General features: G+C 31.6%; 2 protein-coding genes across 4 annotated transcripts; both read right to left on the bottom strand.

Moving 5' to 3' along the window:
- Positions 1-3,037: 3,037 nt before the first annotated feature.
- LOC134832693 (motile sperm domain-containing protein 2-like) lies at positions 3,038-7,018 on the bottom strand. The gene is made up of 7 exons (XM_063846808.1): positions 6,945-7,018; positions 6,510-6,674; positions 6,162-6,308; positions 5,759-6,103; positions 4,933-5,141; positions 3,856-3,973; positions 3,038-3,803 (listed from the first exon to the last, which is right to left on the bottom strand). The coding sequence occupies exons 2-7, from the start codon at positions 6,607-6,609 to the stop codon at positions 3,184-3,186; spliced, it is 1,539 nt and encodes a 512-aa protein (XP_063702878.1). The 5' UTR covers positions 6,610-6,674; positions 6,945-7,018; the 3' UTR covers positions 3,038-3,183.
- A 2,794-nt stretch (positions 7,019-9,812) lies between these two features.
- On the bottom strand, positions 9,813-17,114 carry LOC134836811 (uncharacterized). 3 transcript variants are annotated; one of them, XM_063852043.1, is made up of 5 exons: positions 16,996-17,114; positions 16,704-16,935; positions 15,186-16,627; positions 11,046-13,763; positions 9,813-10,978 (listed from the first exon to the last, which is right to left on the bottom strand). In XM_063852043.1, exons 3-4 carry the CDS (start codon positions 15,669-15,671, stop codon positions 11,070-11,072), a joined length of 3,180 nt encoding a protein of 1,059 aa, XP_063708113.1. In that variant the 5' UTR covers positions 15,672-16,627; positions 16,704-16,935; positions 16,996-17,114; the 3' UTR covers positions 9,813-10,978; positions 11,046-11,069. The 3 variants fall into 3 exon arrangements, with proteins under 3 accessions (XP_063708113.1, XP_063708112.1, XP_063708111.1); XM_063852042.1 differs by having other exon boundaries at positions 9,813-10,270; positions 15,186-16,935; XM_063852041.1 differs by having other exon boundaries at positions 15,186-16,935.
- Between the last annotated feature and the right edge of the window lie 923 nt (positions 17,115-18,037).

Below are 18,037 nucleotides of genomic sequence, written 5' to 3' on the forward strand. Positions count from 1 at the left end.
GCAATCGCTTGAAATCTGCTTCACGAATCTCTTTGGCATTTTTGTAGTATGTCAAGTTACGCTAAAAGAAGGTTTAGGTAAAGAAAAATATTGTTCAAAAAGATTCGTGGAAAAACAAGGGTAGATCCAGAGAGCATATTTGGGTATATTTAGTATATTTTCAGCTGAAAGGGGGGGCAAATACTCTTCCCTGGATCCGCCCTTGTGGAAAGATATTAAAATTTTTTATTTCCCACTTTTCGTGTAAAATTAATTAAAATACAAAATATAATTAAAATATTGCAAATTCAAAACAGATTTAAACAATTTTTATAATTACAAGTCATTGATAAAAATTGAAGTAAACTAACGAGTTTTTAATTGAAATATAATTTTTAGCGGTAGTTTAAATGTGATAAGTTTTTGGTCAGTGATTTTCAAATTTTTGTTTATAAAATCATTTTATCAAACAAATTCACGATGACACATATCCTCCAAAAGTAGTTGACTTGAGCAAAGGTTCAATTTTTCTGCTTTTATTATATTTTACAGAAAGCTCCATTGTTGTTATAGTTTTGTAACTCCCACTTAAATGAGCTAAAAATAATTTTAACATGCTCAATTATTAATTAAATTTAAGTAAATTAGCATAAAAAATCCTTACTGTTAAAGAAATTTGCATTATCAAGCATGCTAATAGTAGCATTTTTCACGTAATAATGTCCTGGTTGAATCTAATATTTATTCAAATTCTTTAAAAAAGCTAAAAATTCAATAAAATTAAAAACTTACGGGACAACTTGTCGGCATTTTTCCGTATTTCTTAAAAAAATTCATGAAATCTAACATTAAAAATGCTCCACCGTGGGTTTTCTTATAAAAATCACAAGCATTTAGTGAGAAGTCAACAATTTTGGACTTTTCATTAGGCTTTCCTGTGGGATGTCGAAACTTTTTGTATCGTACAAGCAAATAATTTATACCAGAAACGTAAATTTTTGCATCAACGTTAAAAATGAACTTGCTGTGATCCTTGCCGTCACCTATAAAATTGATCCAAATGCGACATTCGCCGAATTTAGGATTTATCCATGACTTAATCTCGTCGACGTAATGAACGATATTGGAAGGAACAAGTTGTAAATTGATAAGGACAAAAATTATTGTCAAAAGGAAACGAGCTGACATGATCGAAGTTTGAACTTGAACTAAAAAATGCAAAAAATGAATGATAAATTGAAACAGGTAATTTTTTGTCATTATTTATGCATTATTATTCAATGGTCACCTCTATAGTGCGAAAATTCGGTTAAGTGGATTCAAAACTATACATACATATTTGCTGAAATGCAGATATAAATTAGCTAAACATTAATTTAATAACTATAATAATAACAAATAATAATTCTAAAATTATTTTTTTTTTAATAATTTTTAATAATAATAATATTTTTAGAATTATTGGATTATTTAATATTAATTTAAAATTTTCTATTAATTTTTAAAAAAGCTTAAATTTTTCAAAAAATAAATTATTTTTGTATTTTTTTTTTTCATTGTAAATTTTAGTCAAATTCTGCTATAAATACCTAAATACTTAAAAATTGTTTAGGTTTTAACAAATTCTGGAAATTTCAATTACCTTCATAACTTGGAATTAAAAAAAATAACGAGTTTTTGATTGAAATAATTTTTTTGTTAAATCTGATAAATTTTTGGTCATTATCAAATTTAATTTTCAAATTTTTAGTTCATTAAATATTTAAATCAAACAAATTTATAATGTTTCATATCCACCGAGAACAGTTATATTGCAAGCTTTTTCAGCCTTGCGACTTTTGTTGTATTTCACGGAAAGCTCGATTGTTGTTATGGTTTTGTAACTTCCACTTAAATGTGCTAAAAATTAAATTTTAATAGAATTTATTTTGGAAAAATTAATTTAAAATTTTACCGTTTAAGAAGTTACTCATTTCAAATTTGCTGTTTGAAGCATTTCTCACGTAATAATGTCCTGGTTTCACCTAAATTTAGATTTTTTTTTAAATATATCAAAAAAAAAAACTTTGTTAAACTTACAGGACAACTTGTCGGTATTTTCCCGAATTTCTTGAAAAACTTCAATAAATCTGTCAATAAAAACGTTGCGGCGTGAGTTTTCTTCAGAAACGCACAAACATCCATCGAAAAATCCATCATTTTAGATTTTTCTTCGGGCTTTCCTTTGGGATATCGAATTTTATGGAATCGAACGAGCGCAAAATAAATACCAGACACATGAACTTTTCCGTCAATGTTTAAAATGAATTTGCTGTGATCCTTTCCGTCGCCTTCGTAATCAACCCAGATGCGACCTTCGCCAAGTTTTGGATTAATCCATGAAGTTATCTCGTCGACGAAGGTAATGCGATCGGGAATGACAAGTTTCGAGAGAAAAATAACAAAAATTGTTGATAATAAGAAGTGAGTTGACATGATCGACATTTGAAAGGGAACTGATGAATTTTTAATGGAATGAAAATTTTTTGCAAATTTTTTTTTTCGCGATATTTGATAAAAAAAAAAATTAGCAAAGTAATTTAATCCACACGTTTTATTTAATTTGGCGAAATATTTTTATCGAATTACGATTTGGAGTTGTTTCATTTTTTTTCAAATCTTTTGAATTTTGATTTTTTTCGGTTTTTTCAAGTAGAAATTATTTTTGTATTAAAAAGACCAATTTCAGAAAAAAGGGTAATTTTTAAAAATATTTTCGCAAACCAAAAAAGTACGAATATGGTCAAAAAATGGGATTTTAATAGAATTTTTGTTATTTAAATGTGAAATGTGAAAATATTAAATTTTTTTAATGTTTCATTTTGTGAAGCAGTTTTCACATGAAAATGTTTAAAAATATAAAATTTTTACAAAATTAATAATTTTTCTTTCTCACGAATTTGGTACGCTGAATTAACAAAAGCTTAAATTTTTTAAATCATAAAAAAATAAAAAAATAATTTTTCAAACTAAAAAAGTGAAATTTGGGCCATTCTTCAAGTAAAAATTAATATTTTTTAAGAAATTATATTTTTTTTATTCAATTTTTCGAATCACATAATTCAGTCACTAGTTTTTATTGTAAGTCGACTCATTCAATGAACCGACAGAAGGAGTGCCAAATCCACCTATTTACGGAATTTCGTCAATTTTCCCTTCCAAACTCTAGTGCTTCAGGCAATACTCGTAACTGTTATTGTTAATCTCAATCTTCAGGATGTAAATTATCGCAACCGACAGTACGATAAAGAGCAAACAACTGACCCACTGCATGGTTTGTGTCCAACGTGTTTGTCCCTCCAACCGATGCAACGTCTCCGTGATGCAGGTCAAGGTGTGATTCATCTGCGTTTGTGTCCGATTCGAACTACTATCGAAGGAATCGAAAACTGACCCACTCTTGACACCTTCTTTCGTGTCATCCGGCAACTGGCATCGCAAACGATGTTGCTCGATCGATGCCGACGACGACGGCGTATTTTTCCACAATTCCGCGACATGCTGCTGATCCGTAGACGCGTCGGCGCCCAAACTCATGCACATCACGAGAAACTTGTCGCGATTCCAGGTGTGGCCTTGGTTGAAAAAGACGTTAATTGTTTGTGTGCCGCCTTTGGTGAGGACGCCGCTCGACGGACGAACGCGAAATTTCTCCGGTGCTGTGGTCTTAATCTTGTAGGTAACGGGATGCGGGTCGATATTTGTAAGTTGCACTTGTCCGTAGAGCTCATTTTCTACTTTATTGAAGATAATCGCTTCGCTTGGCGTCACACGGAGCAAGTGGGCTACAAGAAAATTCAATTAAAAATCGAAAATTGCCAATAAAAATCGACTTACAATCCTGATTATTGACATTTTGACTCTTATCCATCGCCGAGCTGCTATTAAGGGAGTGTGATGTTACGTCGGATGGCGAGCTATCCTCGATTGTATGTGATTGTGGAGCAAAGTGTACCTGAAACGAGAACAATGAGTCATAAATTTAGGTCAATCGGCAATGAAAAATCGAATTATCGACGAAAAATACTATCACGAAAGGCCGTTTCGTACTTTTCTATGTCGTATCGTGTCTATTTTGGTATCCAATTGTCCAGAAATCCGTCACAAAAATGAAAAAATATCAATTTTCGTTATTTTTTGTACAAAATTTGACTAGACCCGGAAATATAAAGCAACAATTAAACAAGTTTCGAGTTTTTCGACGTTACTTTTCTTTGTTTTTGTCAAAAATAGGGGCTTCGGATACTTTTTGGCACGAAATCCATTTAATTTTTTTCGATTCAAAAATTTTTTTCGTTAAATTTTATTACCCGTGTCATATTTTTTGTTGGTTGAACTCTCTTTTCATTCACTGATGCGTCAATTTGGTGCAGATTTTAACCTTTTCTTTATCGTTGCGCTATTTTTAGGCGATCAAGATAAGAATAATCTCGTTTTTTTGCTCTTCTTTGTTTGTGTCTTCTTGTTTTTTTACGTCACTACCGAATATGTGTGAACATTAGATCATCATAGACGAATTTTTGGCGTTTTGCTTCGAAATAAATCACGCCCGCGAACACTTCAAACGAATACTGGACACAAAATAACGTAATTTTACGACAATTAATGATCCGTGACTCAACTACCAGTTGCGTGTAAGATTTTTTTTCTTGTAATTTGCATTAATTACGCTTGTTTTTAATTTTTGATTTCACTTTTTAGACACGGCAGAATTTTTTTCGATGCGGTTTATCGCAAACGCGAAACATAACTGACTTCGGATGTGTGTTTTGGTGCGACACAGACTGGTTTTGTATACGCAACAAGCCGTATGTAAATAAAAAATAGTAAATAAGTGAAATAGCAGAAGACGAATGAGTGAGTGACGCTTGAGTTGGTGAGAAATTAACGGTAAAAGAGATTTTTTGCGCTCACCTTTTTGTTGTTGTTGCTTGAAATGTCGGCAGTTCCATTCGTTGTTGGGAGCTTTTCGGGAGTCCAGTGGTACTCGTATTTGTTGGTGCCTTTCCATAAAGCTGGAACGTTGTCTTTTTCCACGAATTCTTTGACATTTTTTGCGTTTAGGAACTTGAGACGTTCGACAGCTTTGGCAGGAAGGAGTTTTTTGATGACTTGGAAGGTGGCTGTTGATGGAAAAAAAAGTTGAAATTATTATTCGTGAAGGAGGAAATTTTAAAATTTGAGCTATTTTTAGATAAATTTGCCTTAATTTACTATTTTTTCGTTTTTTTTTTTCAAAAACGTTGGTCAAAAATTGATTTTTTAAAAAATTTTTTTAGTGAAACCCAAAATTTTGAATGTTGAACTTCGCCAAAAAAGTAAAAATTATTAGTAGTGAAGAAAGAATTTTTAAATTTCAGCTTTTTATAAGAAACTTTTTAATTTCTTTTTGTGATTTTGGACTAAAAAGGTTCAATATTTTGGTGAAAAGCAAACTTTGAAGCATAAAAAATGCAAGAAAGGGAAAATTCTTACTCATTAAGGCAGGAATTTCGTATAATTTTAACTTCTTTGAACACTTTTTGCGAAATTCGAAATCTTGAGAGTAAAAATTGGCCAAAAGAGTAAAAATTATTGATCAAAAGGGTTAAATTTTTGTGATTTTTTTAACTCTTAGAATACGTTTGAGCTAAAAAATATTCAAATTTTGAAACTTTGAACCAGTTTTGGTACAATAAAAACTTAAAAAACATAAAAAACCGCGAAAAATGTAGAAATTTCAATTGAGTCACGTTCTCACCATTTAAAATCCACGCCATATCATAGATAATGATATAATTAATTTGTTCCGGGTAGTAATTCTTGAAGACATTAATGATGTACTGCGTATACGGCAAGTCAATATTGGACAGTCCACAATCTGTCATATCAAAAACGGGCGTAATAAGATCTCCATTCTGCTCTCGGATCGTTCTCTCAATCCAATATACGAGAACCCGTTTTAGCTCATCCAGATCCTTCGAGCCACGTTGATACAGCTTGCAACGAAACATAAAAAGCACTTTTCCATCCACATCGCGACTCGTATGAGGGAAATACAAGCCGGCATCGCGGTAATCTTGACGAATGTTATCAGCGGTGATGTCTAAAAATATAGGAAAAAATCAAAAATTGACTAAAATTTCAAGTTTTAGAAATTTTACCGTTAGTTCCAAACTCTTTGCGCCAAATGCAGGTCTCCCAAAGCATATTGAGAGCCTCGTTTACATTCAAATCTTTTTCCTGAAGGAATTTTGTGAGCCAGATGTCGTTGTCGTTGATTCGCGCCAAATCCGCGGGATGAAAGCCGCCTAAAAATGGTAAATTTGATAAGAAAAATGTTCAAGAAAATAATTTTTTAGATGATCGGCGTCAAATATTTAAAAATAAAATTCAATTTCGAAACAAAATCATTAATTTTAATTTACCGAAAATGATTTAAAATTGAAATTTTAGTAAAATTCTGATATTTGACCTCTAAAAAAATTTTTTTTTGTAAAATTATTGTTCACCTTTGACTGGAACACCATCGTTTTCACACTTTTCAGCAAATCGTTGTCGCAATTCCCGTATTTGCTCACCGGATACCTGTTTTACCTCCGCTAGAACCATCTTATTGTAAACAATTTCGGACTTTGATATATTTAAGTGTTACAGCATTTCAGGTCGATCAAAAACTACGGAAATTAAATTTATTAGCAGATATTCGATGGAAAACGTAAGCACTTGAAAGATCAATGATGATGACTCTTGGAATTTGAACTGTAATCATCATCGCGGATCGTCACGTCGTCGAGTAAGTCTCTCTTTAAAAAATTGTCATGCAACGAGTAAATTTCGTAATCTTATCTTCTTTAAAGCTTCTGAACCTCAATCGACCAAAAATAATTTTTTTTATGAAAAAAAAATTCAAGATAAGTAAATTTATAGTTGTTTACTGAACGCACTTCGATTGTCCGGACAAAGTGAAAAAAAAATCCAGTGATTACTCGAGAATTTTTGTACGAATGCTTCGACAATCCGTGATCGACTGAATGAATAAATGAGCTTTATTGTTGTAGGTATGACCGAATGTTATTATTTTGATTTTTTTTTTCATAGTAATTTTTTTGTGCTCGTGTGCCGTTCGTTCCCTTTTCGATAATGATTCGTAAATACTATATGCTGGCTCATAATATGCGTCGTCTTCGTCAGTGGAGCGATCGTTTACTTTTTGTACATGCTTTTTTTTCATTGTTTACTACTCATTCGTAATTCTTTTTTTGTTGAATCAATTTATTTTAATAAGTGCTTGTATGTACTTACAAGTTGAGCTTCGGTGAGTGAATGAACGAACGATCATATGTGGCAGCATAGTTCAGAGGCATGGCATGCAATGTGACGTTTTTTGTAACAATTTGTATTAGCGATTTTTTTTGTATGCAGAAGTCGATCATCGTTCAAGGTTTATGACGAAATTAGCATTTTTAAAAGTCATTAAGAACTTTAAATTTCTGAGTGATGTTCGTAAGAATTTTTTGTCTTAAAAGTTTTTTTGTGAATTTAATTGTAGAATGAAATTTGAACTTCTAGCGGAACCTTTTATTTTTTTTTAGATTTTTATCCATAATGTTAAAATTTATTCTGATTTGTAGTTTCCTTTCATGTTTTTCCTCGTGCTTGGTGAATTTTCTCTCTACGGAGAATTTCTGATAGTTTTCAATGTATTTTCGGTGACAATTTGTGCACTTTACTTGGTCATCTAGGATTATATACGTTTTTTGTTAATCAAATGGTATTTATTATTCCGAATGATAGTTACCAGAATATCTAACATACTTTGACAATAATTTGTAAATTTTGGAGCTTTGAACAAATATGCAAAAATTCTGTCATTGCTTTATTCCACAAATCCTTTCGAAATAGGTACAAGCCATAAATCCTGAAAAAATAGAGAAAAATAAAACTACACTGAGTTGGATGCCAACTAATCGCTTCTTTATTTCATTTCTTGTCATTATTCTTACTTTTGGATTAATACATTTCATTTTCGGAATATTTCTCAAAAAATTAAAATTAATATTTTTACTCAATACATTTTTCAAAATTCAAAAAAACCTACAAAAATCCTTTCATTGACAATTAGTTTGGTATCCAAAAAATTGATGTTGTTGTTGGTCAAGACGATGTTATTTTTTTATATTTATTTTAAATATGAATTTAATATTTTTTTTTGTTGTTGTGTAATTAAACTATTGTTCTTTTTTTATAATTTTTGTCTGCTTTAATTTAATATATTTTATTGTGTTTATATTTTTTTCCTGATTTATTTATTTGTATTATGTTGTATATTTTCTTCATTTATAATTTTAAATCATTTTACATCTCTGTCATTTTTCTCAAAAATTTTTACTTTCCGCGTGGTATCATTTCAAACATAATTTAATTTATTTATTCTTGTTTTGTTTTAAGGATGATAATGTTACAATGATGATATTTTATTATTTTATATATATATATATTTATTATTCTATATATTTTTGATAAACATATCTAAGAAATATTATTTATTTAGCGATTGAAAACAAAATTTAATTCAAAAAATAATGTATTTTGACGAAAATTTGATACCAGAGGATTTGTATTATTATTTATTTTTTTTTATTACTTTCATTACAGTGTTCATTAATATTTTTTTTTTATTTCTTTTATTTATTTTTTTCACACCTAATTTCAATTTTTTATTTTTATATATTTTCACAGCCTTTTTTTCTAAATAATATGATAAAGTGTGTGAAACAAAAAATTATTTTTTTTTATTCATGAATGACAAACATGTGCATGATGATTTTTTTTTTTGTATTTTTTTAATGTTTTAGTTTCCATTTTTTTAATGTTCAAACCCTAACAAGACTAAATCTGTCTTGATAGCTTTCTTTTCGTATGTACATAATATTTGATACTTTTCTTCATATATTAGCTATTTTTTTTTCGTGCCAGGGAGCAAACAATTAATGGTAACTCTTGAGAAATTGATCTAATTTTTTGTTTGTGTAAATATTTTGGTGATAAAGTTTTAATTATATTTTTTTTTTACAATTACATACCTCACTAACGTTAAAGCCAAGCTTTATGAATTTGGCATTGTTTCGTATGTAATTTAATATTTTTTTTTGTTTTAGTTACTTTTAGAGGTATTCATCGAATGATCAACACAATATCGAAATCATTTTACTAAATATTATATACATCGAACCTAAATTTTATATATATTTTTACTTTTATGATGTTTAATAACTTATAGGGCAAGATCAAATAGGGAATTCAATTTAATAATAATTTTTATACATTTTGTTGTAAAAGAAGCCAAAGCTAATATATATTTTTGTGTTTCAAGAATAAGAAGTACTTTTATAGAGGAGAATATTATTTACTTTAAAAGTTAATGATTATTAAGGCGTTGAATGTGATCAAGTTTACAATTATTATTATTTATCTCTCTGTTAAATATATATTAATATTTTTTTTTAATAATAGAAATAGGAATAGATAGTTTTAATAATTATAACGAAAAAAAAATAATAAAATTTTTTTGATTGAAGTTTAAGGAAAAGTTTAAAGTTGTGCAACATTATTTACAAATAAAAGTTAAAAGTTAACAAAAAATAATAATAATGAAGAAAATGGAAACAAGATTGAGATTTAACTAAATTATTCTCTATATAATATACAATGTTGTTTAATATGTAACATATGTATTTATTAATGATGAAGGCTTGTATAACTTCTTAAACTTATACTCAATAATCATAATAATAATTAATAATTTACGTTATTCTTTGATCAATATAATTATATTTTAACGCGTTTTTGAGTGATAAAGTGAGATAATAATTCAAAAAAATTCTGTAATAATTTTTAATATTTTTTTTTTAAATGAAAAAATCATAATAAAAAACAGCAAAATACAAGAACGGGACGTGTAAAATCAATGTGGTGTCCGTTTCATTTTTCTTGTTTCTTTTATATTAAATTATTTTTTTTTAATATCGACTTTGGAAATATATTTTAATTTTAAAAAATAATAAAGAGCAATTTTCAGTTTTTGAGTAAAATAATAAAATAAACAAAAAATCATATAATTCACGATGAAATTTTTTTCTTCTTCAAAATACTTTTACTTTTCAGCCCTATTAAATTTAATATTTTTTTTATAATTATTACTTTAAATTTAATTATTTTTTCATAGTGTTTCTTCCCAATTTTTTTCAGTTATACTTCAGTGCGCTTCTTGCTAGTTTTAGTAAGAAGCTAGTAATATTTATATATTTTTTAAAAAGTGCAAGTAACAAGTAACGTTGGTTCACTTGTTAATTTCACCCAATCAGACAAATTTCTTTTTTTTTTATTTTTTTTTCTTTTGTTAATCAACTTTATGCAATAAAAAGTCGCTAAAGTTGATTAAGAGAAGAAATTACCCAAGTTTTCACTACTTTTTAAAAAAGTTTTTGTTAAAAAATACTGAAAATTCGGGCAGATACAGATACCACATTTACTAGTAAAGAGTTGTGGTTAATAATAATAATTATAATTTTTGTTATTTTTTTGTATTATTTTTTTTCAATCGATATATTTTGACAGGGTAACGCATGTGATACTATTTTTTTTATATTTTTTTTTATCAATTTTTTTATAGCAATTTTTTATGAGATTTTTTCGTATTTTTTTTTAATTTAATTTTCTTTTTTTATATTTGCAGGTTGATCCGAAGCAATTTCAACAGATTATTTAAAATTTTTATTTTTTTTGTTTTTGAAAATTTTTACGCCAAATTTTTTTTTTACATATGAACTGAAGGGTTTTCTGTTGAAGTTGATTTGGAGCGACCTCGTATGTAGTTTTTCTTTATATTTACTATACATTAAATATTTTCTTCACTTCATCAATTTTCTGTTCATTTTTTGTTTAAAAATTAATTATTTTGCGAATAATGTGATTTTTTCTGTGAATATAATGTGTATTCATTAAAATTTTTCCTTTTTTTCTGTAAAATTTTACGTTTAGCATACCATGAATCGAAGCATAAATCCATTTTAACGTGTCAGAGGTCGTGTTAAATCAACTTGTTTTAACAGTAAATTGTTGTTCTTGAAGATGATGGAGGCATCTGTGGCCCAATATTTGCTGATAAAGTTGTGCTCGTCCATTTCCACACCTTGCAAGAGCTTTTCCGTGATATTTTCGAACGTCATTCCGTGTTCCGCGTTAATCAGCTTTCCCGTATTTCCGATGTTGGCGCCGTATGCAATCAAGGTTTCGTCGTCAAACACGTCGGAGCAGTCGTAGCCCACGAGTTTCATGTGGCGATAATTGTAGAGACTTTTGCATGCCGAATGTCGACGTTTTCGCTCGAGACGCGAATTCCGAATCACCGTATTTTGCAGCTGCAGGAGCTTCAGTTGACCGATATTTGACTTTTCCTTGCCTTTCCACAACTCGGCATCGATGTAGTTGCACAAGTTGAGAAAGTTCACAGACGACGGTTTGACAGGATGATCGCGATTTTTGTCGGGTGGCGACTTTTGGACCTCCGGCATGCGCACTTGTTGCTCATTGTGACTCGTGGTTCGACGTTTTTCCTTCTTGTTGTTGCCCGTTTGGCAGTTGAACAGATACGCGAACGGCAGCAAGTCATTTTCCGCGACATTTTCCCAATCGGCATTGCACGTATCGAGAGCTTTGGCGAGCGTTTTGGTCGTTTCCGGCTTCAGCAAGTCATTTACGAACTTGTCGACTTTTTGGTAGACCCGATTGCGATCGATCAGGGTGTCGGCTTGCAACAAATAATCATCGTCCTTGGAGGGGGGCTGTTCATTGTTGTTCGTTTCGTCGTGCCAGTCATTGCCGATGATGAGACTTTGGAAGTAATTGAGATCTGCGAGAATTTCCTCGCCATCGGCATGCAGTTCGTCCTTCAACAGACGATTTGCCGGGAACGAAACGGTATCTTGGCACGTATTGCATGCCTCCCACAAACGATGATGCTCCGAATTTTGCCCGACATTGTTGTTGTTGTTGTTATTCATGCCCTCCGCATTGCTCCAGATGCATTTGGAGCTCATGATCGAGTCGTCATCCGTATCGAAGGAGTATCCACCGCTAAAATCAATCTTCGTATCGGCCAAAACTTGCTCCGAATAACGCCAATTGGTGCGAAAATGATCGAATCCAATGTCCGATTGGTAAAAAGTATAAGCATTATCCAGTTCTTGCTCATCCGTTTGGCAGCATTTCTCGTTTTGCGTCGTGACGAAGAACTTTACGACAAATTTGAGGTCCTGATCAATGTCCTCACGCATTTCTTCCGCTGCCTCAAGCTGACTGAACCCATAAAAGTCATCGCGCATGTTATCCATTCGCAATTCCATGTACTGATCTTGATCCAGGAACAACGACCCGGACTCTGAGCGATAAAATTGAACGTCATCCAGATTATTGGAGATATCGAACGTATAACCGTCGGGATAAGCGATCGGTTTAAAGTGAGTCCGATCACTTGTAAGAAGATTTTCATCTTCTTTCGCATCAAAATCCGATTTTCCCGCTTCGCTGGTCGTCGCGGTGCTCGAAAAATGCGACAACAAGTTGTTGCTGCTGCCCTTCTTCGAGGTAATTACTTCCGTGAACATGCTGTGCTCCGAGTGATTCGACAGGGAAATGTGACTGCCGCGCTTTTCCGTCAAGCTACGATTTGCCTGCGGTGCCTGGTCGAAAATTTCGCGACATTGCAAGGCGTCTTCCGTGCGTGAGTCGCCATTATCGCTATTTGACCAGATACTTGTTTGGAGATTCGTGCCACACTTGATGAAGTCATAGTTGTCGAGTTGTTGCTTTGGGGCGCCACAATCGCGATATTCGAGCGTATGAGCCGGAACCGAAGCCCATGCGATGCTCATTTGATCGTAGTACGAAGGTTCGTTGAGCGGCTCCCAGACATTTCGCGTATTGGTGACGTTAAAATTTTCCAAGGAATCTTCGCCGTCATCCCACAACGCCTTGATTTTGTCGAATTTGGACTTTAATTGCGCCATTGGATCGAGTTGTGGTGGCGCCGGTTGCGGCTGCGGAGCTTCTGCGGGCTTTTTGTGTGCATTGACGACGTTATTGTTGAACTGAAAATTGACAACTTGCTTTTCCATCGGTAACAACTGCTTCGGTAAGTGATACGCGACGACATCTTCTTTGGTATTGCTGCTTTTGCGATAAAAATCTTGCATGTTATTGTTGTTTATCCATTGCTGGGTGCCACGATGACGTGCTTTTCCGCCGAAATTCTTGCCAAAATCTCCCTCCGAGATGCTGCGATTGCGCTTGTGATAATGATGACTTGCCTGCTCTTGTTGCATCACAAAATCGCTGATCATGTCTTGACCCATTTCCCAGTTGCCCTCGAAATTCATGTCCCACAACGAGGTTCCGTCGTCGAAGGACGAGGAATTTTTGCGGGAGTTGACGTACAAGCTGCGCGTTTTTCCGGCACGTTTGCGTTTGGACTTGCGTTTGAGAGAGTTTGTTTTTGGTACAGACTTTTGCGATTGCAGATTGCTCTTTGTGAACACGTTCGACCACAACAGATTGTTGCTGTTTGGAGATGATGCAACGACACGTTTTTGCATGTCGTTTGAAGATTGGAGATTTTTCGAGGGACCAGTCAACTCCTTATCCAGCGCAGGGAAGGCTGAATAGTATTTTTTCGTGACATCCTCGATCGTGCAAGTCTCGAGTGACTGGAAATTAAAAGAGAAAAATTTATTTAAAAAATTATTTTTATTATTTTTGAAAAAACGAACAAAAAATGGATCAAATATTAAAAATTCAACTAAAATAAATAGAATTTTAAAATAAATTCTGTAAAAAACCGAAAATATTGTAAAATCGATCAATAGAAAAACTTCAATTTTTTTTTTAATTTTACAATACTTTGAATTTGAATATTCTGAAAATTGATTTTAAAGAATCGTTGGTTTTTCTTTAAAAATTCAAATTTTTACCAAAATAATAAAAATACTAAATAAAAATATTTATACAGTTTTAACCAAACTTTTGACCTTGAAAACAAAGTTTATTTCAATTTTTTTTCTCGACATTCTTTTATTTATATTTAGACCGCTCCAAATGAAACTCAATAGTTTTGTCCGATGCCCCATTTTATATTCGAAAATCCAATGGGGCAAAATAAAAAAAAAGTTAAAAATTTCATCAAAAATTAAAAATTTTTGGTGTATTTTCATGATTTTTCAACAAATTTTCAAGAAAATTTTTCAATTTTTAGTAATGTTTGTATTCAAAATCGTATTTCGACATTAAATTTTATTTAAAAAATAATTTTCATAAAAATTATTGAATTTTTTTTTTCAAAAAAATTTTGACAGTTGTTTTTATGATATTAATTTTTTTCAATTTAAATTAAAATTTTTTAAAATAAATTTTTAATACACAAATATCAATGTAAAACCTCAAAACAACAATAACATTGATTAAAAATAAAAAAAAAAAATTAAAAAATTTGACATTTTGTATGAAAATAAGTATTTCAAAATTTTTTATTTTTTTTGCCCCCCCCATTTTTATTTCAAAAATTTTGGACAAACCTATTGAGTTTCATTTGGAGCGGCCTTAATGAAAAATGTTTTTTTTTATTTTTTTCACAATCCGCTCTTAGTTTGAAAAATAAATAAAAATAAAAAAATAAGTTAAAAATTTTATGCAAAATTGATGAAAAATTGCTATTTTTGCGTTTTTTTTGTTCTTCAAGAAAGTTTTGAAAAATCAATTTTTAAAGTAAAACATTTGTAAAATTAAAATTCAAAAGTTAAAATTTTGATTTTCTTTTTTAAAAATATTTTTCAAAAAATTACTGAATAATTTTTTTCAGCAATGTTTGACTAAATTTTCACTTGAATGCTCTTGACTCAATTTTAAATTATCAAATTTTAATGTTATCATTAAAAAATAAATTTAAAAATAAAAACAATAAAAAATTTTAGAAAATTAAAATAATAAAATTTAAAAAAATAAAATACCAAAAAAAATGCAAAAACTCAATCTTTTCATATATGAAAAAGTATTCATTAATTTTTTTTCAGTTTTAAATATTTTAAATGTTTTTTTTATTTTTTTTTAAATAAAAAATTAAATTCAATACTCACATGCTTCATATCATTAAACCGACTTCTCAGATTGTGATCCAAGTTTTTGTTCTCGAGCGGTACGTTGGACTGCTCAATTGCCGCGACCCCGGATGCCGATGCTGTGGACGCTGACGAGTCCTCAATCGCACGTATCTTCTTGTACAACTCGTTCACTAACTGCACGATGCCCGAATTTTCCTCCGGTCCTCCGTCCGACGCGGACGACGACGACGATTGTTGCAATGCCTCGAGCAACAAATGAACTGCCGCGAATTTCTTCAACTCCTCAATGTCGAGCGGATGATGCGACTTTGTTTTTGCCACAAATTCCTTAAAGTACGGAATATCGGCTGCTTGTTCGACGTTGAAGGTCGTGTGCAACAACGAAAGTAAGAGACGCGAATAAACTAGTGGTGCTTCGACACCCAATTCTTCTAAATTAAAGACTAACCAATCGGAGAGCGCATTTACTGCTCGTGCAGGTACGAATTGATGATACTTCATGATTTTTTTTTTGCTTGAATTTCTCGACACTAATTTTTTTGTTTGTTTTTTTTTTAATTTATTTACAGGGACGAGTCATTCATTACCTGCTTGAGTCCTGCGATAACGACTTGTTTTTGTTAGACGACGACGACTACGACAAATAATGATGATGATGATGATGAATAATAATTTTTTCCCTTAATTGGCCTTAAGGTTCCGTTGTTGAATGATGGTGGTGAATTGATGATACGACGACGAGACGAGTGTATGAGTCACTCTGTGATGAAATGTGTTGCTTTTGTGTTGTGGGGCTTAGTAGCAGCCATGCACAAGTTTAAAATAGTTGTAATCTGGTGGCGCATTGATCCATCGATTATTGTTAATCATCGTGAAGTCGCTTCACTATCACGCTCCGAAATCGAAAAAAAATGAACAAATATTAACACAGAAACTTATTGAATAAATAGCAGGTTATTGACTTCTGCTGGCTGGCTGGATGGCGATGTTGTTGTCTGATGACGACGAATCGCACGAACGTACTAATAATAATGAAATAAACTTTTTTTTTTCTGGGATACGGGACGACCTCCGATCAGATCCACTCGAGTAACGTGTGATTTGTGTTGTGTTGGTATCCGTTTTAGCGCTTCATGGTTTTTTTTTGCTGATTTTTCTTGTTTTTGCGCGTCTTCTCGCGTACAATGCTCCTTGTCTGCTGCAACACAACGAGACAAGTCGAGGCAAATGCACACACAATTTACTCTATGAATTGTTACCAACACAGAGATATACCGTTAAACTGCTTGTATTCTTGCTTCTTCTTCTTCTGTTTCTTCGTTTGGATATTTTCTCAGTGTCTACGTGGTGCGTCGTACATGCTAAATAGAAAAGACACGACACGACGATGTGTGAATGATGATAGAGTTGCTGTATGGCCCTACGAAGACGTCGACGTGCCGTATGCGTCGTACAAGCTGTAATAATAGTTGTTGTTGTTGTTTCCTTTGTTACTCTTCTTCGCACTGATTTATCAAAAGTCAGTCGACTTACGGGAATTGCATCATTGGCGCTTCATTTTCTGGGAGTTTGGCGCGCGTTGCTCGCAATTTTGCTTCCGTTCCTTCGAATTGCGAGACGACGAGACGAGACGAAAAGTTTTTTGTGTGTGTTGTTGGTGTGTGTGTTTGAGTGTGTTGCTGCTGCTGCTGCTTCGAATGGCATGAAAAATTTTCACTTCAGGATTGCGTCATAAGAGCAAATTTATTTTCACGACAACTTGCACCTGCAACGAATGGAAACCGATAAAATGCACGTTACACGCGAGCAGGGAGCTCCAATTTACCTAAATTACACGAAATTTTTAGGTTTTGGTCAGCAACTTGACGAAATTTGTTTGATTTCTAGCACACTGAAAAAATTGGGAAAAAATGTACTGTGTTAGTGGTGTCAAGCGTGATGCCATCGAGTACTCACTAATTTAGTTCTGAAAAAATCCACAAGTGGCGCTTTTTATGGTGAGTCGGTTGAAAGTGATAAAGTATCAAGTCACTATGGATGTCGTTTGGAAATTCAGTTACGTGCCTCAACTTTCCATGGTGCACTTCCAGGCGAGTTTTCGGTGCAATTTTAGTTATTTTTGAAGCACTTTTAACATATTTTAACATATTTTTGCATTTTAAATTGCATTGTTAAAAGTCAAAAATCCAATGGGGCAAATTAAAAAAAAAAGTTAAAAATTTAATCAAAATTGATCGTTTTCATAATTTCAAGACATTTTCAAAAAAATTTATAAAAAATTTTCAATTATTTTAATTTTTGTTTTGAAAATCATATTTTAACTTGAATTTTCTTCTCTAAAAATATTTTTCATAAAATTACTGAATTTTTTTTTTCAAATTTTTTTGACAGTTATTTTTTATGAAATTTTAATTTTTCAATTTTAAAATGATCTAAAATCAATTTTTATTTGAAAATTTCAAAGAACATTATTAAAAAACAACAAAAATGTTGATCAACGATCAAAAATTGCTAAAATTTTATCATTTTGTATGAAAATAAGTATTTCAATTTTTTTTTTATTTTGCCCCCCCCCCATTTTATTTTCAAAAATTTTGGACTTTATTTTTGATTTTCATTTGGAATTTTAACTTATTTTTGGAGTTATTTTTTTGGGCACTTCCAGTCATTAGTCATCATTGGTGCACTTCCAGCCATTTTTGGGGCACTTCTTATTACTTTTAAGGCTCTCTTAGTCATTTTTGGTGCATTTTCAGCCGTTTTTGGAGCATTTTCAATTATTTTTGGTGCACTTCCAGTCATTTTTTGGAGCACTTCCTGTTATTTTTGGGGTCTTTCCAGTAATTTTTGGTGCACTTCCAGTTATT

Source organism: Culicoides brevitarsis, chromosome 1, assembly GCF_036172545.1.
Source record: "Culicoides brevitarsis isolate CSIRO-B50_1 chromosome 1, AGI_CSIRO_Cbre_v1, whole genome shotgun sequence".
Classification (NCBI taxonomy): domain Eukaryota; kingdom Metazoa; phylum Arthropoda; class Insecta; order Diptera; family Ceratopogonidae; genus Culicoides; species Culicoides brevitarsis.